The sequence below is a fragment of the Prunus persica genome, chromosome G1 (genome assembly GCF_000346465.2).
Source record: "Prunus persica cultivar Lovell chromosome G1, Prunus_persica_NCBIv2, whole genome shotgun sequence".
NCBI lineage: Eukaryota > Viridiplantae > Streptophyta > Magnoliopsida > Rosales > Rosaceae > Prunus > Prunus persica.
The window spans coordinates 33139690-33162813 of record NC_034009.1 but is presented as its reverse complement, the minus strand read 5'-3'; the positions used below and the strand labels follow the sequence as shown (position 1 = coordinate 33162813).

The window sequence follows — 23124 nt, the reverse complement described above, 5'->3', positions numbered from 1 at the left end:
CTTCTTTGGCCGATTATAAATAATCTTGAACTTGGGAATGTTTTAGTAAGTAATTAAATATGCTATTCAGACGAGCCATGCCTCCATTTCAAAAATGATGACAGAGATGCAACCAACCAGAGTAGGACTTTTCATCCCCAAAAAGAAAAAGTGCACCCACCCTTTTGGCTTTGGGCATAATTAACATTCCTGAAAACCACCGCGCATTCGCGAATGGTGGTGATAACACTGTAGTTTCAGTGCTTTTTTCCTTTTTTTTCTTTTTGTGAGGCAAGTATTCCCCACTTGTTCTTGCACTGCAGTTCCTTAGTTGGAATTTTTGGGAAGTTCCTTTGTTATAACTACACTATAAGTTGCTGGCGGAACCTCAAGCATCAACAAGAAAGAAGAAGAGGACTGTCAAATGGCCCAGAGGGAAGGACAAGTAGTAGTGAAGATCGACAGTTGTGGTGCTTCTTGTAGCAAAGAAACAACAAAGATCAACGGAGAAGCAACTCCAACGACAACAGTTGGTGGCTCACCAGAAAAACCCACTGAATCTTTTCGACGAAGAAGCAAAGAGTTGCCACTGCCAGACGCTCCCTCCAACTCGGGCGGAGCTGAGGTTCTGAGATGCAGTTCCAACGCTTCCTTTTCACGGAACTCGTGGAAGCCACCAATGAGCAAGACCAAGTCCAGGCTTCTTGATCCACCTGAGGAATCCTGCCTAAAATCAGATAGAGTGGCGGGTTCTGGACGAGCGCTTGGAAAAGATGACGATGATGCTTTGGATGACGCCGACATTGAAGACATTCCAGAAGAGTATAAGAGGATCAAGTTCAGCGCACTCACATTACTTCAGTGGGTGAGTCTTGTTTTTGTTATAGCCGCCTTAGTTTGTAACCCTTGGATTCCAATTATAAAGAGACAAACACTGTGGGATCTTCCACTGTGGAAATGGGAATTATTGGTTTTGGCCTTAATTTGTGGACGTTTGGTTTCGGGTTGGGGAATTCGGGTGATTGTGTTCTTTGTAGAGCGCAATTTTCTCTTGCGAAAACGGGTTCTGTATTTTGTTTATGGCTTAAGAAAGTCTGTCCAGAATTGTCTCTGGTTGGGTTTGGTTTTGGTTGTGTGGCACTTCATTTTTGATAAGAAGGTTGAGGAGAAGACCCAGAGTAGGATCTTACCTTATGTAACCAAGGTTTTGATTTGTTTTCTGGTTGGTACCTTGATATGGCTTCTGAAAACAATACTTGTTAAGGTCCTTGCCTTGTCTTTCCATGTCAATGCCTTTTTCGAACGAATTCAGGAGGCCTTATTCAATCAGTATGTCATTGAGACGCTTTCTGGTCCCCCTCTGTTTGAAAGGCAACATACAGAAGAAGAGGAAAAGGTCGCCGCTGAGATTCGGGAATTTCAGAATGCTGGGGCTACTATGCCTCGTGAGCTCAGGGCAAGTCTTCTTCAAAGGGCAAGGAGTGGGAGAGTTATAGGGAGTGGACGCCAAAATAGCCCCAGAGTAGGGAAGAGTCCTAGGGTTTCTAGGCCAACGTCTGGGAGCCAAGATGAGGAGATCCCAGTTGACCACTTGCATAAGCTAAATCAGAAGAATGTATCAGCTTGGAATATGAGGAGAATGGTGAATATCATCCGGCATGGGTCCTTAACCACTCTAGATGAACAGATACTGAACTCTGATATTGAGGACGACTCTTCTTTGAAGATTAAAACTGAATGCCAAGCAAAAGAGGCAGCCAAGAAAATATTCCTCAAAGTAGCCAAGCCAGGGTACTCGTAAGTTTGCATGATTTCTTTTGCCATTTGATATTGATTTGATTTTATCCTCATCTGTACGTAAGCTGTGTTTAATTACACACTTAATGGTTTGATTATGCAGTACTTTATTCTGTATTTTAGTGTTACTTCTGTGCAGCAATTTGATTACCTGCTCAGACTGAAAACTCAATGCCTTCTTTATAAACAACACAGGCATATAGGGAAGTCGTCTATGAGACTTACCGTCAACATGTTGTGATAATGCATTTTGTTGTGACAGATACATTTGCCTTGAGGATTTGATGCCATTTATGCATAAGGATGAAGCTTTGAAAACAATTCATCTCTTTGGTGCAGCAAATGAAAGTGATAGAATCAGCAAGTCCGCTCTTAGAGATTGGGTGGTAATAACGCATTTCAACACTTTTACCTTTGTTCTTGTTTGTTCTTGCTATTAATCAGCAATTAAAATCTATGCCTGTCCAAATCTTGGAGAAGCAAAAGAGGTAATCTGTGCTTTCTGTCATCGATGAACCATAAATTGAACAAAGGATGTGTTTTTCTCTTTTCGTTTAGGTCAGTGCATTTAGAGAAAGAAGAGCACTAGCGTTGTCTCTGAACGATACAAAAACAGCTGTGGACGAACTCCACAACATTTTGAACATCATTGTGGCTGTCATCATTGTGATAATCTGGCTTATTATACTTGGGATTCGAGTCACCCACTTCCTTCTCCTCATAAGCTCCCAGCTTCTTCTGGTTGTATTTATCTTTGGGAACACGTGCAAGACAGTATTCGAAGCAATCATATTTCTATTTGTAATGCACCCATTTGATGTGGGTGATCGTTGTGAAGTGGAAGGGGTCCAGGTGAAAATTTGAATCTGAAGTTATGTTTAATGCTTATTATCTTATTGTTTATAATTACTTGATGTTCTTTACGTTCTCAGATGGTAGTTGAAGAGATGAATATATTAACTACAGTCTTTCTGAAGTTTGATCACCAGAAGATCATATACCCCAACAGTATTCTTGCTACCAAGCCAATTGCTAATTATCATCGTAGTCCTGACATGGGAGATGCTGTTGATTTCTGCGTTCATATCTCAACTCCTTTGGAGAAGCTGGCCATTATGAAAGAAAGAATACAGGGGTATGAATTGGAATGGACCCCTCTTTTTTTTATTTCTCCTTTTTATTTTAAATTTACAATTCCTTCTAATGATAGTTTTACATTTGGAAACAACACATCCATTTAGAAAACATTTGGTGCATCAATTATTTTCCGTTTAGAGAAAGGCATGTGATTTGCTGTCGGGTTATGTTTTGAAATGATATCTTCACTGTCTTAATTTGGGCTGTGGCTGCTTAAAATGCTATGCAGGTATATTGAGAGCAGGAGCGACCACTGGTACACGGCTCCCATGTTGATCATGAGGGATGTGGAGGATTTGAACAAACTGAAGATATCAGTATGGCCTACACACAAGATGAACCATCAGGACATGCTGGGGAGATGGACTAGGAGAAGTCTTTTGATTGAGGCGATGATCCAAGTGTTCAGAGAGCTCGATATTGAGTATCGCTTACTGCCTCTCGATGTCAATGTCCGAAACATGCCGAGTTTAACCTCCAACAAGCTTCCTTCAATTTGGACAACTTGTGTCCCTCCAGTGCTACCAGCAAATTAATTAATAGTCTTCAAGTACGCTATTGTTTGCCCCTAAGATACCTGCAGCACTGGAAAGCTTGTAGTTTCAGCCTAACATCTAGATTATAGATTATGGATAAAGTTCCATTATGTATGTATGTATGCACCAAACTACAAATCCATCACCGACAGTATTGAGCATATAATATTGAGACAAGCTTAGCCTTAAACACACAAATGTACTGTTGAATATTGTTGACAACGCACATGGATGGATGTCATATAATTTATGCAAACAAACAGTTGCCCAAGAATTCATACTAGATTGAAGAACAAAAAGGCCCAACAAGAAGAAGAAAACCCAAAATTCAGAAACCACACTTACTGGGCCAACAGTCAACAAAAACAGCACAAGAAAAAGGCCCCTCTTTTCTTTTTGGGTTGGCCTTTATATTGGGCTCCTTAGCCGATGCTGCTAAAACATTTTCTCCGCCGCGACTCTCTCTCTCTCCCAGCCGCCCCCTCTCTCGTCTCACAGAACAGAAGCAACTTGCCACCGCCGCTTCAAATCTCACCATTTCTACTCTCTGTTGGTCATCAGTTAGGTGATTAGAATACTCTCTCTTTCTCTTTCATCTGACTGTTAGTTATTGCTTGTTAGGGTTTGGAAGTTTATCTAATGGGACCCTGCTTGTGTTCTGATCTTCACTGATTCGAAGTTGTCGATTGTTTGAAAATTTTGACCCTCTTTTTCCTTTACAATAAACAAAACTCCTCTAAAAACCTCTCTCCAACGTCACAGTCCAAAAGAATGGAAGAGAAGGACACAACAAGCCCTAAGACAACGCAAGAGCTAGCAATGGAAGGCCAGAAGCATCTAGAAGAAACCATAGAGGCAGCTTTCCAGATCCTCTCCTCCATGAACGATGAGCTCTGCAACCCCACATTGTGGTCCACCACTTCCTCTTTTTCAGCTGCTACAAACATTGCAAATGGTCCTGCTCCCCACGCAAATGGTGTCAACAATGGCGATTCATCTTCTTCTGATAACACTTCTACCCATCACGGAGACTTAATTGGTGCTGGTGGTTCTGGCACCGGAGGAGCTCTTGAAGAGGCTCGGCATCGGTATACGAACTCTGTGCGCTTACTCCGTGCTGTTCTCACTACGATTCCCAACTCTCAGAAGGTTAATTCAGAAACCCTTTCCTTTAATTTGGTGAATTTACCATAATTCTTGTCTATTAAATAGTCAAATTAGGCACTACCATGATATACACAATGCACAGAGTTTGCAATTTGAGGTACAAATTGTCATTCCTGCTCTAGTTTTGTTTCTTGGTCACTCAATCAATGACATATATCGTGAGAAGATTACACAGCAGTGCAAATTGACTTTCTAAAACTTTTTTTTTATATGTATTTTTATTTAACCAATGCCAATGATCCAGTACAGCGTGATTTCTTCAACTTCAAGTTCTTATTTATGTGATGAAGGATTCAGTACAATGTTTGTTTTATAAAATAAATAAATAAACGAAACCCTTGATTGATTTACTCGCACTATTGAAACTGGAAGAGTAAGGAATTGTATTAACTTTGTGTATGAAACTGATTGAAATAGAGTAAGGTGGAGGCTTTTTAACCCACTGACTTGAATGAAATGTTTGCTCCATTTTCTAGGAATCTCAAGGTCAGTGAAATGCAGCAAATGCTTCATTACAAAATTTAGAATTATGTACGTGTATATGTGAACATCTATTTGCAGCGATTGTATTTCTGGACCTTATCTCAGATCAACATGTTTGTGAATCGTATTAGCTAACATGCAGTTGTTTTCTTTTTAATAGGCACCATCTGAAACTAGTTCAACTGTAGTCAGTTCAGAATCACCAGCAGATGAAGCTGAAATTGAGAAGTTAGATGAGCGAGCCTCCAATTTGAGAAAGGTAATGTTGATGATTTTACATATGTAAAGGAGTTGGATTTGTTTGGAGTGTGCGTGTGAATTTGCTTCTAAAGGGGTTGAATTTTATTTGGAGGGTGCATGTAAATTGAAGCACAATGATGGTACTACCAGATGGATCACCAAAAAGAACAAGTTAAACAATCTTCGTGACAGCTTTTGCTGAAATTATTCGCATTCCTAGAGCTCATGTTTTTAATGATACTGAAGTTAAATTTGAGACCTTAATCTTTGAAGAGCTCTATTTGTGTTGTTAGAATATTTCTGTTAAAATATTCTGCTGACCGTGTTTTTATTTGTAGGAGCTTGCAAACAAGAATTTGTATATCAAGTTTCTTATAGATCAACTACGAGATCTTATTACTGACATATCAACATGGCAAAGTCCTTGTTCCATCTGATTTCGGAATGGATCTAAAAAATATAGTGTCCTTGCACACTGAAGAACTCTGAAGGTGATTTTGCTTTAGCTTTAGTATTAAGTTTGCACAATCTGTGATATTTGTAATTGTTTACCTTTTCCAATCAGTTTGGCGAGGGTTTGGTTATGATTTTCACAGGGGAAAATTTAACGAGGAGAATATTAGATTAGAGATACAGTGGCGAAAGTTTGTAAATCTTGAGACATCTGAGGTTAAAGATCAAGTTGTGGAATCAAAATTTCCGATATGATTAGTGCCTTCTTTGAATTCTTCTTCCATTGTCATGCATGTATTAGAAGTTTGATTTGAATTATGTATTAAAACTTCCATTGTCATGCTGCATGTATTGTTGCGGAAGCCTGTTACTGGGTACATCAACCCAATTCATCTCATTCTCTTCCCCGGAAATAAAAGTAAATGTGACAGGCCTGGCATGGCTCGTGTGTCTTGTTCCTTCAGTCTTTACGTTGTTTGGACCTCAGGAGATGTAGAGAACCCAAAATTATGTTTTTTAAAGCCCAAACCAAAGTTGGCCCCATGAAATTATGTTTTTTTTAATTCACGTGTAGTTGGTGGTGGTGGGCGCCCATCAAACCAACTATTTAAGTAAGGGATAAAGTGGCAGAGCAGCTCGTCGTGCTTTTGTATGGTGTAAAACCATACAAGAAGGCACTAATTAGAAACTCCAGAGTAGTTCTACTCTATAGAAAGAAAGAATCAAATTCAATCCAATCCAATCCATAGAAAGTGTAATGGCGACTACTCCGGTGAAGGTGTACGGACCACCCATATCAACAGCCGTGTCAAGAGTGTTGGCCTGTCTCCTGGAGAAAGGCGTTGATTATCAGCTCATTTCTGTCAACATGTCCAAAGGCGAGCACAAGAAGCCTGACTATCTCAAGATCCAGGTAGCTATCATTTCCCGCATATCATTGTATTCATTCTCACTTAATATCTCGTCGTACAGAGTCTCATTTTCATTTTCATTTTCGTGACATGGTTGTAACAGCCGTTTGGACAAGTGCCGGCTTTTCAAGACGAGGACATCTCCCTCTTTGGTATGATTCACCTAACAGTTATACAGTTTGGCAAATCAATTTCCTTTTTATTGTTGAAATAATAATTATGGGTAATTGGATTGTTGTATGCATTTTAATTGTATTATTACTCGTGTAATTTTCAGAATCCAGAGCCATATGCCGGTACATATGTGACAAGTACGCGGATCGGGGAAACAAGGGGTTGTACGGAACGAATCCATTGGCAAAAGCCTCTATAGATCAGTGGCTGGAAGCAGAAGGTCAAAGCTTCAGCCCTCCAAGCTCAACTCTGGTGTTTCAGCTCGCATTCGCACCAAGAATGAAGCTGAAGCAAGACCAGGGAGTGATAAGGCAGAATGAAGAAAAACTGAAGAAGGTGCTGGACGTGTACGAAAAGAGGCTCGGGGAGAGCCGGTTCTTGGCCGGAGATGAATTCTCACTGGCCGATCTGTCCCACTTGCCCAACGGGCACTACTTGGTGAATGCCACGGACAGGGGAGAGCTGTTTACTTCTAGAAACAATGTGGGGAGGTGGTGGACTGAGATTTCGACACGAGACTCGTGGGAGAAGGTGGTCGAGATGCAGAAGCCTACTGCAAATTAGATTTTCAGCCTTGCACTTGCTTGCTGCTTCACTTTTGCTATGGCATCGGCTTAACTTAATTCAAGGCTTGAATAAATTATTTCTGATGTTTGGAGACTATTTTGGTGTGGTTTCTTTCTGGTGTTTTGTTTTGTTTTTTTATTTCCCCGTCTTTAACTATTGTTGTCTGGTTTAGAAAATAATGTAAAGCAGAGTAGTTTGGCATTTCTTGATTGGTTATGTAATAATGGTTTATCTAAATAAGTAGTACCATGTAGTGAGAATTACACACTCAAAAGAAAAAGGGTTGCAATTCAAGTGTGAATTAGACACTCAAATCATTATCTTTGATTCCTCCTCGAATCAAATACAAATAGGTGCCTATCCACTTCCGTGTTTAGGAACATGGTCTGCAGCTGAACTGTTTTTTTTTCCTTTTTAATTTAATTTATTTCGGCCTATCAACTCCCGTGGTTTCCGCTTGTGATTGTTCTTATTTCTTCATAAAAAATTACAAGTAGGCAGTAAAATAAAATAAATAATTGGAAACAAATACATTGGGCTCAATAAGACACGTGAAATTGGTTGGGTCGCTAATTGGACCAAAACAATAGCATCTTTTGGGCAAATGAAACCAAACCAAAATGGAAGGTGGAAGCTAAAATCCATTCGCAGTCCAAGTCCAAGAAAATGGAAATCCAGTGTGGCAGCGAGAGCACGACAGACCTAAAAAAACAGATGCAGAGAATGGAGATGATGGAGGATGAGTGTAATAGGAATAGGAAGGGGGAGGTTAGCGTGGAAGAAGGATATAGAGAAAACAAGATAAAGAAAGCAAGGCTGCAGTCGACGCTGGTTGCCCTTGTGGATGATCCTATACTCTCCGACGTTCCCAAAAACCCAACCTTATCCGATGTCGACACCCTCATCTGCCTCGAATTGGGCAGCGCCATGCGCATCTCTGTCCTCAAGCTCGACGCCACCGCTTTCGGTACTCTTCAAACAATTTCTCAATTCCAATTTCTAGTTTTCTTTTTATTTGTTCATCATAAAATTCTAGAATTCGAAGCTGATTTTGGTTTGATTTCATATGCTGACTGAAGATGTGGCGCTCATGAATTCTGCTACGGTCAAGGACCTTAAAGTTGCAATAAAAAAGAAAATCAACGACATGGAGCAATCCAAGATGGGTCACCGACACATTTCATGGTACTAGTATGTTTGATCTCAATACTTTCCAATACACTTGATACACTTGATCTTGTGCTGCTGCTTAATAATACTTATACTTTGTGTCTTCGCAGGAAGCACGTGTGGGGGAATTTTTGCCTCTCATACCATAATGACAAGCTACTTGATGACAATGCTGCACTTCAGGATTTTGGCGTACGCAACAATTCTCAGGTGTTCTTTTTATTTTATTTTATATTATAACTGAAACAAGCTCCAGGAAATTTATGTCTCTCATGGTATTATTAGTATCTGATATCAACTACTTACTTGGAGCGTTGTTCATTCGTAATTTCATTCATATATATATATATATGCGCATGTCCAGGTGCATTTTGTTCCTTATGTTGCGCTCAAGGATTCGCATAGGCATTCGAAGAGGAGGAGACACCGCTTCTTTCATGGCCTTAGCAAGCTTTCTTGATGCTTAATGGATAGTTTTGGTATCTCTCTCTCTCTCTCTCTCTCTCTCTCTCTCTCTCTCTTTCCTTCGCTCATAGGCAGTAGAAGTAGAGTAGGCTGCCGTTAGAACATATCTGCTGATGAATCTTTGATGTCCAATCATCATCTTCAAGGATGGAATTTATGTGATTTGTTTTTTGTAGACTATGTAAAGAAAAGATTGCAGACCTGCACTGCACGACCGCACCTTTGTTTTATTATGTTTCCCAGCTGCATGCAGCTGAGCCGGATCTACAAACTGTTTGTTTCCCCTTGTTTCTAATGAATTACCAAATACCATTTTATACATTAGAAACTAATTAAAACCAATGAAACAGACGCATTCTTCACAGAAACGATAGAAACAACCAGGAAGGAGTTGTTAAGTGCCCCTCTCATATTAAAGCTAAAGTTTAGGAATTTGATCATCGTGCACCGTAAAATGGTTGCATAAACTTCCTTTTTGACAACCAGAGACTACTTTCTCTCACATATACACACACAACCCAAAGCTGATTCAATCTCTCGACTCTCTTCTTAAGCTCTAGTGATCAACTTTTGATCAATCTCTCGACTGCCTGACTCCCGAGCTTCATACTCTCCTTGTACTCTTTCAGCTCTTTCTTGTATCTTTCTTTGTCTTGCAACCCAATATTCTGGTAAACCTATAAACAAAGATGACAAAGGATGTGACAAATCTGCCGCAAAAGCAAAATAAAAAACAAAAACAAATATGGAATGGATATGGTGTGAACACAAACTACCAGGCCAAATATCAATAATGAAGTCGCAAATCTAATAAAACAATAAGGTAATTTAGTTACCAGCCTCTCTTCTGCAGTGAGATTGCTCCAAGACTCGCCTATCATCTTGGTAAACTCCCTTTCTCTGTTTGGGTAGAGGGACTTGAGCTTGTAATGCTTTTCAGCAAAATAGAAATTATAGCCACTCCTGTTGGGTTTTGGATAGTTGGGATCTCCCCCCCTTCTTCTCCTCCTCCTCTTCGACTTCGAACCCAAAAGACGACAAGATCTTTTGGTGTATGGTACAATGGCATTAACAGGTTGGGGAGCTGGACTAATTGGATTAGAAGGACCAGGTAAAGGCTGCTGATTAGGATGGTAGAGAACTCCGCTGAGAACTTCCGAACCCAATTTCACAGTTATGAAATAGCCACAGTCAAATTTCCCATCAATGATTCCCGTACCTGGAATAATAATACAAAGCAGCTAGTTACATTAGGTATGAATGCTATGATAGGCAAGCCACTCCAATCAAATCTAAAATGTGCACGTTTTTATGACAAGTATCAAATTAAGTTCAAGCTGATGGATCAATGATCAACATCTCTACATGCTCCGAAACAAAAAGCTCGTATTTTAGACAAGGAGCTTTTTTTGCAAATGATACAAAAGACTCATTCATGATACGAGGTATTGGAATCACTCGTTGAAATCCTGATGTTGGTCTGGTCCCGTATGTCATATGTGGGGTGATCATCACTGACCTCGACCCGTCGATGGATATTGTATTGTGATACAATTATCTATGCAGTTAACAAAATTCAAGAAAACCCAAACCTAGTACATGGATTGCAGCCGCATATTTGTAAACATAAGATAGGAGTGGGGCCCTGAGAAGGTGAAATTGAAAATACACTCAACTTTCCACATGTGCACGTTGGTTTTTCTTGTTCTTTCTTGACAAAAGAAAAATTATATGGGAAAATTGCAAAGTTTTCGTAATTCATAATTCAGTGAAATGATAAAGGTCAGGAAATTTTCCTTATCAAAAGCAAGCCAGACGTACTGATAAATATAAAATTTTGAGGCCGAGAAAGCACATAAAAAATTTGTGGTTGTGTGATTGAAACTATTCTTATCCAGTAGGATTTTTGTGTATATATCAATCAAGAGTGATGGAGAGAGAGGATCGAGAAAAATAAACCCACCTTCAATGACATGCGGACGATCTTTTATGTGTTTGGGGGAATATTCCACCAGAGCAAGCTCAGGTTTGTCTGCAGACTCAGAACGGTTACTAATGGAAAATGCAGTAGCTGCACAGAGAGAGAGAGAGAGAGAGAGAGAGAGAGAGAGAATTAAGTTAGACCTCCAGAAATCTAAAAATAGAAGCCGGGTAGAGCAACAAGAAAGAGATTAAAAAAAAAATTAAGAAAAAGAAAGCGAGGCAAGAAATAGAAATACCTGTAGGGGTACATAAAGGACCCTGTGTCTTAAAGAAGTAAACCTGTTCATAATGGTAGAGAAGAGTTGAGTAGTGTTTCCTCAACACAAAAGAAGCGCTTGTTGTTGTTGGGGAGAACATGAAAATGGCACCCACTTCCCTCCATTTCTTCTCTGCAACAACCTGTATAAAAACCATCATCTTTTTTCTTTAAAGCAAAAGTCAAATAGTATAATAAAATGTACCTGAAAAAATACTTGTACTTTGGGATAGATAGCCGAACCTTCTCAAAGCCACCCCTCCGTGTTACCTCTACATATAATATGTGCAAATCTAGCTCCTTTCCTCCAATCACAGGGATCCTTTGGAGGAACAAAAAAAAGGAAGAGGTGAAATAATACACTATATAGTAGAATGAGGGGGAGGGAGGGGGGAACAAAAAATTGCTCAACTTTAAAAGTTCCCATGAAGACTACATTAATTCTAAGGTATATGTGTATCTAAAATTCTGATCATGCGCAAATCCCCAAGAATAACTTTTGCGGTAAAACCAAGGAAAGAAAGAAGGAAAAAAATTGCAAGGAGACGAAGAAGGAAGGCTTACATAAACTTGGTATTCATCTTCAAGTGGAAGCGCCTGAGAGTGTCCCAGAAAACAACAGGGTCTTTGATAACTTCCTCATGGGTAGCATGGGGTGCAGGATAATGCCTACCCTGCAACCCATTGGAGCCCTTGTTTCCGGCCACCTGCGACATCTCTTCCCGGCGGCGGCGGCGGCTTGTTCTTTACAAGCTCGCCGGAAAACCAAGAACGGCAAAGGGTGTGATGGGTAAGTGAGTGAGAGATAACAGTAATGATGATAAGCAAAGAAAGGTATGATTTCCGAGATAAAGTTTGCAATTAAGCTACAGTAAATAGTCTGACCAAAGTTGAGTTGTTAATAAAGAAGAGAACAGTGTAGTTTGGACGCGTGGGATGTAACGGTTGTGCAAAATTGGCATTTTCTGTGCATTTTGAAACCAAAGTCTCGTAAATTAAATATTAATTAAATAGTGCTTTGCTTGCTTATTAATTTATGAGTATTTATTTTTCATTCAGAGCAGAGCGCACACACAGAGGTTATATATTCATAATCAATTAACTATTAACTACACACTTCCCTTCCCTTCTCTCCTCCTATTGAATTGAAGCTGTGTCTCTTTTGTATTTAGTCGATCGAAGTCTGACATCTCTGCTGCATGCATCTCTAGCTGTAGCTGTAGCTTTAGCTGTGTCTGCTGTCTGTGTGTGTAATCTCTCTGAGTCTGAGGAGGGAGGAGGGAGGAGTGAGGAGTGAGAGCTGAGAAAGGAGAAAAGGCACTTCTCTCTCTTGTCTTGTACAAAGACCAAGAGGTTGACATGCACTTGAAGAGAAAGGTTTCTGCTTCTGAAACAAATCTTTGGGTACATCTGCTGCTAGATATCTGACTGACTGATTGTTTCCAGTGCACTTAACCCCATCGACCTAATCCGGGACACGCTAATATATTTGAACCGTTGATGAATGCCAGTAATCTTCTCTCAAATTTTTGTTTTTGAATTTTTTTTCTTTTTTGTTTGACATGTTTTTTTCTCATTACACTTAAAATAATGTCATTAATCTATATATATAAAGCAAAAGGCAGAGAATGGTGAAACATTCAAAATACCAGAAAATGCCCTTTGTTAATTCAAACATTAAGAATTGAAATTATTAATTAAATGAGGATAATATGGTAAATTCATATTTTTTAATATTAAAAAAATTAAAATTAAAAACAAAATAAGATAATAGGTCCTATTTTTATGGAACATAACTACCCTGTTATCTTTTCTTAATTCTAAAAATAAAATAAAAAAGAAAAAGAAAACCAATTGGCACATGCGTGAGCATGTGTCAAGGGGCTAGTATAATATACAAGCTAACTTTTGCTTTCTAAATTTATCCTTATTAAATGTATTCAATTTATCCAAAAAAATTTCACAACTTTCTTATCATTTTATTAATTTTTTTTCTAATGTCAATTATTTTTATTAAAAAAAATATCTGCTTTTAAGAGGAAATGTCCCTCTTTTTTTTTTTTTTTTTAAATAACACAAAGGGTTTAGATAGAAAAAAATAAAATAAAAAAGTCCTTTGTGTTTAAAAAAAAACAGACATTTCCTCTTTTTTGAAAAAAATCAGACATTTTCTTTTTTTAAAAAAAATTGACTTTAAAAAAAAATAAGATGGTAAGAAAGTTATGAATTTTTTTTGGATAAATTGAATACATTTAATAAGGGTAAATTTAAAAAGAAAAAGTTAACTTATATAATATATTAATGACATTGTTTTAAGTGTAAGGAGAATAACATATGTCAAGCAAAAAAAGGAGAAGATCCAAAGAAGAAAGTGAGAGAGAAAGTTGTTAACATTTTCCATACATAAAAGGCTTGGATTTGTTTATTTGACTCCGGTTATTGGGCTTATGTGGGCCCCATGTTTATTATCCATTGAAAATAAATACTAAACACTTATTTGGTGACTTGACTTTGGTTTGGTCCTTCACCACCAGAAAGAGGACTGACCGGAAGCAGAAAAATTTATATGAAACAGGTATAGCAGTATTTTGCTATCACGTAAATATTTATTAACCGGGACGGCGAGGGTGGTTTAAGATCGCTGACTAGGAAAATCTATTTTGTCTTTGATTTTGAGTTTCTTATCTCTCGAGTATTTTTATCAGCAAAGTTTGCTTTGCTTTGCATTAAATAACTTGTTGTTCGGTTCCAAGGCCCAGAAAGGAAGAAAGAAAAACACTCGTTATGTTTGTGGCTTGTAAGTTGTAACGGGATTAAATTTTCTATTATGGGCTTAAAAGCTGTGCAAGTAGGAGGGCCCAGAAAGTAGAATTGGGCCAGCAGCAGCAGGCTGTTTAGGACTCGTTTTCTTTATAATTCGGTTTAATCATGTTAAGCAGAATTGACAATGTCACGAAGATAAATAAGTTTTATTCATTGTCGTATGTCACAGAGGGCATTTGGTCTAGTGGTATGATTCTCGCTTTGGGTGCGAGAGGTCCCGAGTTCGATTCTCGGAATGCCCCTGTGAACCTTTTGCTTTTTTTGTCTTGTGACCTGAAGAGAGGTCCATAAGATAAAACCAACATTAATATTAGAAATATTAAAACCAACATTATAATTAGTTAATTACATGACATTCACATATGTCTCTGCCTACATCAAGTTCAGACCCATACATCCTGAATTTGACAGAGACCAGACCGCATATATTAGCGTTTAACTTACAGATAGGGCAGATCAATCTCATTCCTCATTCGCTGATTCCTGATCAAAAATTGGATGATTGATGATGACGATACATTATTCATTCATTTATTTGCCTCCTCCAAGTTCCAACTTCCAACTTCCAACACCAAGAGGCAACATACATTCCTTTTGTTTTGCTGTATAAATTATATCATCAAATCAACAAGGTTCAATCAAGCAAAGCCTATAATAATAAATTTGGGTTAATAGGGATGGGTACGGTCTGGTCTGGTCAGTTTTGATTTCCACTTCATGCTGGAATTGGAATTAGTATTATTCAATCGATATGATTCGATCTGATTTTATTAAAAAAAAAAATTTATAAAATCGATTAGTCTGGTTTAAATTAGTTTCCGTACAATTTTCGATTTTGGATTGGATTTTTTTAATATGTTTTTCAAATTATTTATTTTTACAAATTTCAACAAAAAAATTTATTTTTTAGACTTTCAAATTTGCAAACGACTCAATTTCATGTAGAGAGAGGTGATTGGGCCTGAAAAAGGTGCTTTGAAGTTGTGTTTGGAGAAATATTAGTTATGAGATTAGAAATTTAGCATTGGACTTAAATAATTTTTTAAAAAAAAACACAGCTAGTCTAGTTCGGTCTAGTACGATTTTGTAAGGTGTGAAACAGCACTGAAATTGGTTTGAATCGAAAAATTGGGTTTGATGCCAGTTTGTTGAATTTTTAGTCAACACAATTTTTTTGCTTTTTTTTTCGTCTGGTGTGACTCGGTGTTTCGATTTTCCAATCTCAATGCCCATGTGCCTCAACTCAATAAAAAACAATTGGATAATAAAAACTACTCCTCCACGTTATTATTATTATTTCTTGGTTTTTTTTTTGTGAAGACAAATGTTTGCAAAGTCTCCATCGAGATTTGAGGGGTTGTGAGTCTCTTTCAATTGAAGGAGAAAATGATGGCTTGCCTTATCTGTTTCATGTCATTATAAAATTTCAATGTAAACAAATATCCATGCTAACCTAATCATATCAGTTTACAACCCTTATTAGGGATTTTTTTTTCCTTAATTTTATTGTAAGAGTCAATGTAATTTTAGGTAACACGCATAATATTTGAATATTGATGCATGCAAGCAGTGTTTCATGTAAATAGAAGGTCCATTTGTATGTAAGGTAAATAGTTTTGATTCCTCTTGTATTATCAGCAGCCGCAGCTCTAAGAGCGGTTTCACTGGAGAGACCGAGCCCAAGGCTGGGAGGGGGGTCGAAAAAAAAATTCGTTCCAGCGGGCAGCCCAGGTCCGGGTTGCGTGTGGGACCCACCAACTCGGGCTGGCCCGAGGGCCAGTTCAGCCCACATTCGAAACCCAGGCTAATGACGTCACGGCTTGCGTCAGCGTGACGTCATCGCCCAGTATTAAATTTTTTATAAAAAAAAATCGAATTTTTTTTTTTTTTTTATAAAAAATTCTTAAAAAGTCAGATTTTTTCTTCTATAAATACCTATCAATACCTTTCACTTTCAACACCAATCCTCATACATTTTCTTCTACTTCTACCATTATTCACTCTTTATACTCAACATTTTTCTCTCTATATCTTATTTTCATTTTCAACATTTAAGTAAATGTCTTTGTCCTTTTACTTTCATTTATTTTTATATTACTCCATTTACTTAAGTTTACAATGTAAATAAGGAAGTACCCCCCATTTGGATTCAAATAAAAATACTAGAAAATTAAATTCCCACCAAATCAAAATGTGAAAAATCGGTTTTAGTGCAAAATACGATTTAGGCTAAAAATGATGGCTCATTAAGTCAATATATACTTCATATTAAAATCCCATAAAATCAAGTTTTCTTATTTGATGTGTAATAAAAGCCGCCAAAAATTATCTTAAGAAAATGATTATTCCGAAAAACCATTTTTCATACTTAGCCAATATTGCACCTCCGCTAAAAAAATTATGGGTCCGCCCGTGTCTATAAATACCAACCAATACTCTTCACTTTTAACATCAAATCCTCATACTTTCTTTTTTCTATAAATATCAACCAATACAACTAATAAAATAAAATCTTATCCGATATGAATAGTATTGACACGTAGGAACCCAAAAATCTTATCCGAAAAAATTATCAAAATTAATTATTTAAGTAAAAAAAAGTTGTGAAAAAACAAAAAAATGAATAGTAATTGCCCTTAGCCATGGCAATGGGTGGAAACACAAAATACTATTTGTAAGGGCAACCACTATTCACGTGAATAGTGGCTGCCCTATCTCCCCCCTTGCCATGGCTAAGGACAAATAGGTGGAGTTGCTCTAACATTATGGGCGTACGAATTTTTGGTCAGGAACATATATGGCATGTCACAGTCCCAAGTTCCAACCACACAATTCCTTCCTCCTAAGATGCCTATGAAGATGAAGACGCTGCTGCTTGCTTATCATTCAAATATCATCAATCCAATCCAATCCAATCCATACACGACCAACATATACGGAGAGGCAGGCCAGGCCAGGCAAACTTGGCAAAGTGCAGAGGCTTCGTGACATAGCTAGCTAGCTAGCAGTGCACCGAGTAGATTTTGCAGTGATTCATCAGATCAGACTCGGTTCATTCATCCATCCATTTGGAAGATTCTTAAGAATATACCCCTCGTCAAAACAATCCGATCCATCACGCTCTTTAATGAGGCCCCTACCGCTGGGGCCCATACCCTATCCGCAGCGGTCGCCCCACTATATAAACAAAGAGAAGCAGGTCCGCATTCACTCAACCCTCCCTGCACTTTAAAAGCACTTCATCATCTGATTTTTCGTGTCTTTTTTTTTTCCCTCTAAAAACTCAAAAGCCCAAAACAAGACTACCCCACCACCCACCGCTGAACCCTTTGGCCTTTTGGCTTCATTTCAGCAAAGATGAATATTTCTTCTCCTCCTCCTGTTACTGCTACACCTAGACTGTCTCTAACAGATCAGCAACATCTCATAGACAAACTTGAAGTTTTTAAGATTCAAGGTCGAGACAAACATGGTCAAAAGGTTCTCCGCATCGTCGGAAAGTTTTTTCCGGGTAATTATAATTAATTACTCGATTAAAATTGTACGTGTTATTAATTTGTTGGTTAATTTCGGGGTACCTTTCTAATATAATTTTAATTTGGTTATGTACTAAAATGTTCAGCTCGAAGCGTGAGCAACGAGGCTGTGAACAACTACTTGGAGGAGAAAATATTCCCAAATTTAGGGGAAAGGCCCTTCTCAGTGGTGTATTTGCACACGGATGTGAATCGCAGCGGCAACTTCCCTGGAATTTCGACCTTACGATCAATCTACGACGCTATTCCGATCACCCTCAAGGACCGTCTCCAAGCCGTTTACTTTGTCCACCCGGGTTTACAGGCCAGACTCTTCCTCGCCACCTTTGGTCGTCTCCTCTTCAAGTCAGGGTAATAAAATCATTTCCACGTATTTTGTTTTGGCATTTTCCATACAACTAGCCAATGAAAGGAACGTTGACCAAAGTTAGGTAAAAACCGAGGGCTAACGTAACGTAACACAACGTAACGGTGATTGTGGTTTTTGGAACAGGTTGTGCAAGAAGCTAAAGTATGTGAAGAGGCTGGAATTTTTGTGGGACCAGGTGCGGAGGAATGAGGTGGAGGTTCCGGAGTTTGTGTACGATCACGATGAGGAGCTGGAGTACCGTCCGATGATGGAGTATGGGTTAGAGAGTGATCATCCGAGACCGAGGGTCTACGTTGCACCTTGTACGTCTTCTACGTCCATGATGGACTCTCCCTTTGTTTCCATGTACTCCATGCGTTGTATCGCATAGCACTTATTTGAGATGGTTCAGCATACAAGAAATCAAACTCTTTTAGTTTGCTTTTCCTTTTGTTGAGATGGTTAATTTCAAATTGTACAAAGACTAGTTAGTCAGTCCCCTGATTAGCTGCCTGGGTTAAAGTCAAACCATTTGCTCTTCAACTCAACCCACCATTAACCATACAAAATCATAGGGTCGTTTGGTACAGCGGATTGTCATAAACTGGACTAAATTCTGAAACTGTCTTGGATTAATTCAGATTGACTTAAGCTGGATTAAATACTGATCTACGTTTGGTGCTGGATTGTAAAAATAGTGAAGACCTATGTTTGGTACTGAGTTGAACTATAAAAAAAAATAATTTAATATTAAATATAATAATTTTTAGCTAATTAAATGTAATTTAAGATCTTAAAACTATGAACATACTTTATAGTTATCAAATTGACATGTACATTTTTTTTCCTCAAACCAAAGGTTTTTTTGTTATTGAAATTAAAAATTCCATAGAGTTTATGTATAATAATTGAGCGTATGCAAACTCAAAGAATTCGATTAATGTATCAATAACAAAGAATTATTCATATATGCAAAAGTCAACCACATAACTCGAAATTAGAAATTCAATTCACTGAACACAAATCCATCATTAATACATACAAATAAACATCCACAATTCCATAAGGCAAAAGCCAAGTTCTAAGAGATACATAAGGAAAGAAAGAAAAAAAAAACATCCAAGAACAGCCAATGAGAAACAATATTACAGACCAAAAGCAAACAAGGCAAAGTTAAACCACCCTTCTTAAGTCAAAAAAACACCAGACAATTTCTCTTTATCGAATCAGCTCACAGAAAATGATCGATGTGTATCACTTGAGGTCTCTCCTCTTCATTTGATGACACCACATCTTGCAACTTAGCCAATAATTATATGAGGCATTTCTAGCATCCAACAGAAAAAATGTTTGACTCTTTGTCTAGACCAATTCGTTAATTTTCCATTGCACTTGTGATATCTAGAAAAATCCATTGGCTCAAAAGACACCATCAGCTTCAACTCTGAAACTATGCATTGTTGCCTACACAAATTGTTTTGCCCACCAAACATGGGAAAATTTCTCAAGCCTGCAAGTACGCATATAACATCTCAAGAATGGAATGATAAACAAAAATTGCAAAAAAATAAAATATTACATGTAAAACAAACAAAAAAATGATGATCAAACTGACCACAATAACTTGCAACAACATTTAGTAATCCAATTAATGGATACAAAGAAAACATTGACTTGATTTTCTGTCTCTTCTGAGCTTCAGTATTATTAAACTGCAGCATCCTATCAAGTACCTACAAGAATCAGAAGATATTTTTTGAAACCCCATATTTTTAGAATAAATAAAGAGAAAACAACATTAGCAAAATTATTAAAACATTAGTCAAATTGTTGAGAATATAAAATCCCACATCGACTATTCTAAGCCTTGCATTTCAATATATAAAATTATGAACCCCTTCAGCCATTATCACCATAGTACCAGAACGACCTCATGTCAGTCCCATCTTGGATACAACTTCATACCATACTGAATAATTTATAGCACTCATACTAAGGCTTAGTTAAAACCACAAGGGAATAAATAATGAAACAACATGATGCAACTATACAAGAAAATTTAGCAACTACTCACTCGGTCAGAACTTTCAACAGACTGTGATGAGAAGTTAACCTGACTGCCTGTTACATGGTCATTATTTTCATCATTCTCTTCAGACAAATAATCATCCCTACCTTCATCCTCTGAGCTTGAAGTTTTAGGATCAAATCTAATGTGCTTGCCACAAAAGTCCTTATGTATGGGGGAAAACGATTCAACGCGCTGAGAAATAGTGCTGAAACGTTTGTCTAGCTCCTTTTTCTCTGCGGATAAAAGTGGAAACTTCCTATCCTTTTTATCTGAATTTGGCTGAAATGCCTTCTCTGATTTCTTTAGAGTGGAAATTTCTAGATTCCTGGCTTCCCATATGGCAGAAATATGCATCCTGTTATCATAAAGATTACTCCAATCAATGATGTTAAAATTTACATTATATAACTGAAAAAGGACAAATGAGATGACTTGAACACATGATATGACACTGGATTGACCCCTTAGAAAACTTAAGTCATGACTGAAAAATTTACTCGGTGATAAATTAACATTGATACACCCACACAGAGAGAGGTGAAATCAAGCCACACCATACCACCTACTTCATAAAGGTTTGGAATGAAGCACAACACAATCAGTATATAATGTTTGAGATTGGGTGACTGAGCTTAATTGACAACTTAACAGACAGGGCGCCCCCCCCCCCCCCCCCCCCCCCCTGGGGGGGTGCTGGGCGGGGGAAGAAATAATCAACAAGACCCAAAACTGTGCATGTAATAGCTTCTGCATCATCAAATGTTTTTCAAAGAAGCAAGTACTGTACATCAGCTAAAGCATGCATTAAAGATCCCTGTAACTCAACATGAGCACGGGCATGATCCTTGTAACTCAACATCCATAATAGATGAAATTTTGACTTCCACATGCTCTTTGTGGACATTAGAACGACTTTTACCGCATGAAAAACTTTATAAATAGGTAAATATGACATCAAATTTATGCACAAGTAGTACTATAAAAAGAGGTCTCCTTTGCCAATATAGTTCTAAGTTCAGTATTGAGCTATCTACAAAATAGTTTTTTTTTTTATACCAAAAAGTAGAAGCAAAAATGTGACATACCCCATGCTGTGAATTCGTATTCCAAGTGCCTCCTTGCTTGCAACTGATCGCTTCTTAACAATGAAATCTAAATATTCTTCAACCCTAATATCTTTATTTTCACAAGTATCCATGAACTCAGGAAGTAGAGATATCATCTCCCCACTAGTATCTTAAATACTTCAGTTGTATTGCATCAGACTTCACTGAGAAATAAAGCATAACAAGTAGATGTCGCAACAAGTGGATGTCTCATCAAATAGAAAATGAAATGAAACCAGGATAGGCAAATCTATTTCTTCAATCACAGAAGCATTTAATGGGTAGATTGAACAAACAACATATAGGTTAATGGGCTGAGGTAGAATTTCTTCATTCATCGTTAGCCACCTTAGTCCTTAAGAAAAAGAAATACATTAATCGTTAACCCTCCCCTTCCTCAAATTTCTTCCCTTCCATGCCTTGAATTCTAACCCTATTCATGCACCCATGACATGATCAGTCACAGAGCAGTATCAACAAGCTACAAAAACAAGTCTCCTCATTACCCATTCGAACCATGCTCGAATGACACCCAAAAACAGAGTGACGTTAAAACAATTCCTTCTGAGCCACAAAACATGACAAAGAAGTAACCAGGCTAGATCACAGGCAAAAGCTATTTCATAGTGAGAGTAGCAGAGTCACTGCTCTGTCGAAGAACTCTGTACTAGAAAACCATCATATGATGACAGTCGAAGTGAGGATTTGCAAGGTTTGTCATGTCATGCAGTAATACTAGTCCATCTAACGCATCTACCTAGTGAATAAAAAAATATACATTCCAAGCTTAATCATGAATGGAATTGATTTCGGTTAGATTTGAAACTTTGCACCATTTTATAAAGTAAACAACCTATATTTTCACATAAGAGGACTAGTAAACATCCACAAAAATTAAAGACCCTGTTGCACCACATATGCACTTGTTTATTTCAATTGAACCTAGAAAGAAATCTCTTGTAATCTTTAGCAATAGCTATAATACTCAATTAACACAAATCAATCTGTCGAAGAAAATCATGTAGAAATGTGTCTTTAAGGTTTAAGATTTTAAATTTGTGGTCATGATTGACAGGACCCGCCCCAGATTCTTTGGAACCCAAGACGAATTCCGTCGTATTTCCGGCATCACCCCGATGCCGAGCCCACTCACAATTTAATATCCCAACCAGCAGCATGCTTTTAAACAATAAACAGTTTACAGCAAAGGCCCCCGGCCTCATAAATCAAATCCTAGCACGGACGATAACAGAGCATATCTAAGAAATTCAATTACAACAAAAACAAAGTTGAATGGGAATTAAATGATAAAAGAGTCCTACGAAGGCTCAAGATTTGGAAGCACACGATTCGGCTCAGCTGCGAAGCTCAGTCAACTACTAGCTAGGGGGCGCAAAACAGAAAAGTGTGAGTGGATAAAAATAAAGATCAAGTTAAATCAATACCGGTGCCAAGTCCGAAATCCATAAGAAAACTTTACCAATCAGCCATTCAAACTTTATCTTATAAGTCCCAAAACTAAACTCTCGAAACACGTGCCCATTGGCACGACAAGCGAGGAAGTATCCTCACTGAGAAACAAGAACGAATGAATAGATATAAATATATAATAAATGATATACATATGATATAAACATGATAATTACCTAGTTTGTACCGGAAAAATAATCCAACTGGGGATTGTTTGACTAGTCCACATGGAATAGTCCTCAATTGATCATGTGGCTAGGGAATGAGCCGTTCAACTGGGGGGCAAACTCTTTGCCAGAACATACAGTGCTAAGGGTCCATGAACACCCTGTCAAGAGCGTCTGAGTTCCAACATATTCAAGTATCTTCCATTCAATTCCAAAGTTCCAAATCCGGTGAGGCACATAGGGTAGTGCTTATAGCACTACAAACTGACATTCTATATACATTT

The 23124-nt window shown here is 37.9% G+C and overlaps 7 protein-coding genes and 1 non-coding gene across 17 annotated transcripts in view; 6 read left to right on the top strand and 2 right to left on the bottom strand.

Moving 5' to 3' along the window:
* LOC18789949 (mechanosensitive ion channel protein 8) lies at positions 66-3647 on the top strand. Of its 2 annotated transcripts, none has more exons than XM_020555172.1 (5): positions 66-1770; positions 2039-2162; positions 2335-2628; positions 2709-2911; positions 3143-3647. In XM_020555172.1, exons 1-5 carry the CDS (start codon positions 404-406, stop codon positions 3447-3449), a joined length of 2295 nt encoding a protein of 764 aa, XP_020410761.1. In that variant the 5' UTR covers positions 66-403; the 3' UTR covers positions 3450-3647. The 2 variants fall into 2 exon arrangements, with proteins under 2 accessions (XP_020410761.1, XP_007221959.1); XM_007221897.2 differs by having other exon boundaries at positions 67-1776.
* Positions 3794-6249, top strand: LOC18790358 (mediator of RNA polymerase II transcription subunit 30). Of its 3 annotated transcripts, XR_002269763.1 has the most exons (5): positions 3794-4014; positions 4212-4598; positions 5260-5358; positions 5678-5830; positions 6156-6249. XR_002269763.1 is itself a non-coding variant. In XM_020555180.1 (4 exons), exons 2-4 carry the CDS (start codon positions 4221-4223, stop codon positions 5774-5776), a joined length of 576 nt encoding a protein of 191 aa, XP_020410769.1. In that variant the 5' UTR covers positions 3794-4009; positions 4212-4220; the 3' UTR covers positions 5777-6064. The 3 variants fall into 3 exon arrangements, 2 of the variants coding, with proteins under 2 accessions (XP_020410769.1, XP_020410768.1); XM_020555180.1 differs by lacking the exon at positions 6156-6249 and having other exon boundaries at positions 3794-4009; positions 5678-6064; XM_020555179.1 differs by lacking the exon at positions 6156-6249 and having other exon boundaries at positions 5678-6064.
* On the top strand, positions 6347-7718 carry LOC18789994 (glutathione S-transferase). Its single transcript, XM_007223887.2, has 3 exons — positions 6347-6705; positions 6807-6855; positions 6981-7718. The coding sequence occupies exons 1-3, from the start codon at positions 6550-6552 to the stop codon at positions 7439-7441; spliced, it is 666 nt and encodes a 221-aa protein (XP_007223949.1). The 5' UTR covers positions 6347-6549; the 3' UTR covers positions 7442-7718.
* On the top strand, positions 8037-9400 carry LOC18789653 (U11/U12 small nuclear ribonucleoprotein 25 kDa protein). Of its 2 annotated transcripts, XM_020555178.1 has the most exons (5): positions 8037-8411; positions 8524-8629; positions 8725-8824; positions 8979-9093; positions 9256-9400. In XM_020555178.1, the coding sequence occupies exons 1-4, from the start codon at positions 8111-8113 to the stop codon at positions 9072-9074; spliced, it is 603 nt and encodes a 200-aa protein (XP_020410767.1). In that variant the 5' UTR covers positions 8037-8110; the 3' UTR covers positions 9075-9093; positions 9256-9400. The 2 variants fall into 2 exon arrangements, with proteins under 2 accessions (XP_020410767.1, XP_007223561.2); XM_007223499.2 differs by having other exon boundaries at positions 8979-9398.
* LOC18790418 (high mobility group B protein 9) lies at positions 9468-12888 on the bottom strand. Its single transcript, XM_020555177.1, has 6 exons — positions 11883-12888; positions 11562-11640; positions 11299-11461; positions 11043-11150; positions 9916-10298; positions 9468-9756 (listed from the first exon to the last, which is right to left on the bottom strand). Exons 1-6 carry the CDS (start codon positions 12032-12034, stop codon positions 9643-9645), a joined length of 999 nt encoding a protein of 332 aa, XP_020410766.1. The 5' UTR covers positions 12035-12888; the 3' UTR covers positions 9468-9642.
* On the top strand, positions 14312-14383 carry TRNAP-UGG. Its single transcript has one exon. It is a non-coding gene; the product is annotated as a tRNA-Pro (tRNA).
* On the top strand, positions 17324-18533 carry LOC18789430 (ganglioside-induced differentiation-associated protein 2). The gene is made up of 3 exons (XM_007223947.2): positions 17324-17652; positions 17764-18028; positions 18171-18533. The coding sequence occupies exons 1-3, from the start codon at positions 17499-17501 to the stop codon at positions 18415-18417; spliced, it is 666 nt and encodes a 221-aa protein (XP_007224009.1). The 5' UTR covers positions 17324-17498; the 3' UTR covers positions 18418-18533.
* Positions 19014-23124, bottom strand: part of LOC109946680 — a 15996-nt gene continuing 11885 nt past the window's right edge. For 2 of the 6 annotated variants that reach the window (XM_020555220.1, XM_020555221.1), the window contains 4 exons: positions 21183-21367; positions 20101-20452; positions 19642-19759; positions 19014-19536 (listed from right to left, as the gene is read on the bottom strand). In XM_020555220.1, the coding sequence (XP_020410809.1) occupies positions 19328-19536; positions 19642-19759; positions 20101-20452; positions 21183-21319 (816 nt within the window). In that variant the 5' untranslated portion in view covers positions 21320-21367 and the 3' untranslated portion in view covers positions 19014-19327. Of the gene's footprint in view, positions 19537-19641; positions 19760-20100; positions 20453-21182; positions 23119-23124 lie in introns of those variants that run through there. The other 4 variants (XR_002269768.1, XM_020555219.1, XM_020555222.1 and 1 more) reach the window with 4 other exon arrangements.

Excerpts from the sequence above, each read along its gene's own strand:
- LOC18789653 (XM_020555178.1), top strand. The coding sequence starts at position 8,111 with ATGGAAATCCAGTGTGGCAGCGAGAGCACGACAGACCTAAAAAAACAG. Across the intron at positions 8,630-8,724 it reads GGTCACCGACACATTTCATG|GAAGCACGTGTGGGGGAATT; the intron begins GTACTAGTATGT and ends GTGTCTTCGCAG. Across the intron at positions 8,825-8,978 it reads GCGTACGCAACAATTCTCAG|GTGCATTTTGTTCCTTATGT; the intron begins GTGTTCTTTTTA and ends GCGCATGTCCAG.
- LOC18789994 (XM_007223887.2), top strand. The coding sequence starts at position 6,550 with ATGGCGACTACTCCGGTGAAGGTGTACGGACCACCCATATCAACAGCC. Across the intron at positions 6,706-6,806 it reads CTGACTATCTCAAGATCCAG|CCGTTTGGACAAGTGCCGGC; the intron begins GTAGCTATCATT and ends TGGTTGTAACAG. Across the intron at positions 6,856-6,980 it reads CGAGGACATCTCCCTCTTTG|AATCCAGAGCCATATGCCGG; the intron begins GTATGATTCACC and ends TGTAATTTTCAG.
- LOC18790358 (XM_020555180.1), top strand. The coding sequence starts at position 4,221 with ATGGAAGAGAAGGACACAACAAGCCCTAAGACAACGCAAGAGCTAGCA. Across the intron at positions 4,599-5,259 it reads CGATTCCCAACTCTCAGAAG|GCACCATCTGAAACTAGTTC; the intron begins GTTAATTCAGAA and ends TCTTTTTAATAG. Across the intron at positions 5,359-5,677 it reads GAGCCTCCAATTTGAGAAAG|GAGCTTGCAAACAAGAATTT; the intron begins GTAATGTTGATG and ends TTTTATTTGTAG.
- LOC18790418 (XM_020555177.1), bottom strand. The coding sequence starts at position 12,034 with ATGTCGCAGGTGGCCGGAAACAAGGGCTCCAATGGGTTGCAGGGTAGG. Across the intron at positions 11,151-11,298 it reads TCCTTTATGTACCCCTACAG|CTACTGCATTTTCCATTAGT; the intron begins GTATTTCTATTT and ends CTCTCTGTGCAG. Across the intron at positions 9,757-9,915 it reads TCACTGCAGAAGAGAGGCTG|GTTTACCAGAATATTGGGTT; the intron begins GTAACTAAATTA and ends CTTTGTTTATAG.
- LOC18789949 (XM_007221897.2), top strand. The coding sequence starts at position 404 with ATGGCCCAGAGGGAAGGACAAGTAGTAGTGAAGATCGACAGTTGTGGT. Across the intron at positions 1,777-2,038 it reads GTAGCCAAGCCAGGGTACTC|ATACATTTGCCTTGAGGATT; the intron begins GTAAGTTTGCAT and ends TTGTTGTGACAG. Across the intron at positions 2,629-2,708 it reads GTGAAGTGGAAGGGGTCCAG|ATGGTAGTTGAAGAGATGAA; the intron begins GTGAAAATTTGA and ends TTACGTTCTCAG.
- LOC18789430 (XM_007223947.2), top strand. The coding sequence starts at position 17,499 with ATGAATATTTCTTCTCCTCCTCCTGTTACTGCTACACCTAGACTGTCT. Across the intron at positions 17,653-17,763 it reads CGTCGGAAAGTTTTTTCCGG|CTCGAAGCGTGAGCAACGAG; the intron begins GTAATTATAATT and ends TAAAATGTTCAG. Across the intron at positions 18,029-18,170 it reads CGTCTCCTCTTCAAGTCAGG|GTTGTGCAAGAAGCTAAAGT; the intron begins GTAATAAAATCA and ends TTTTTGGAACAG.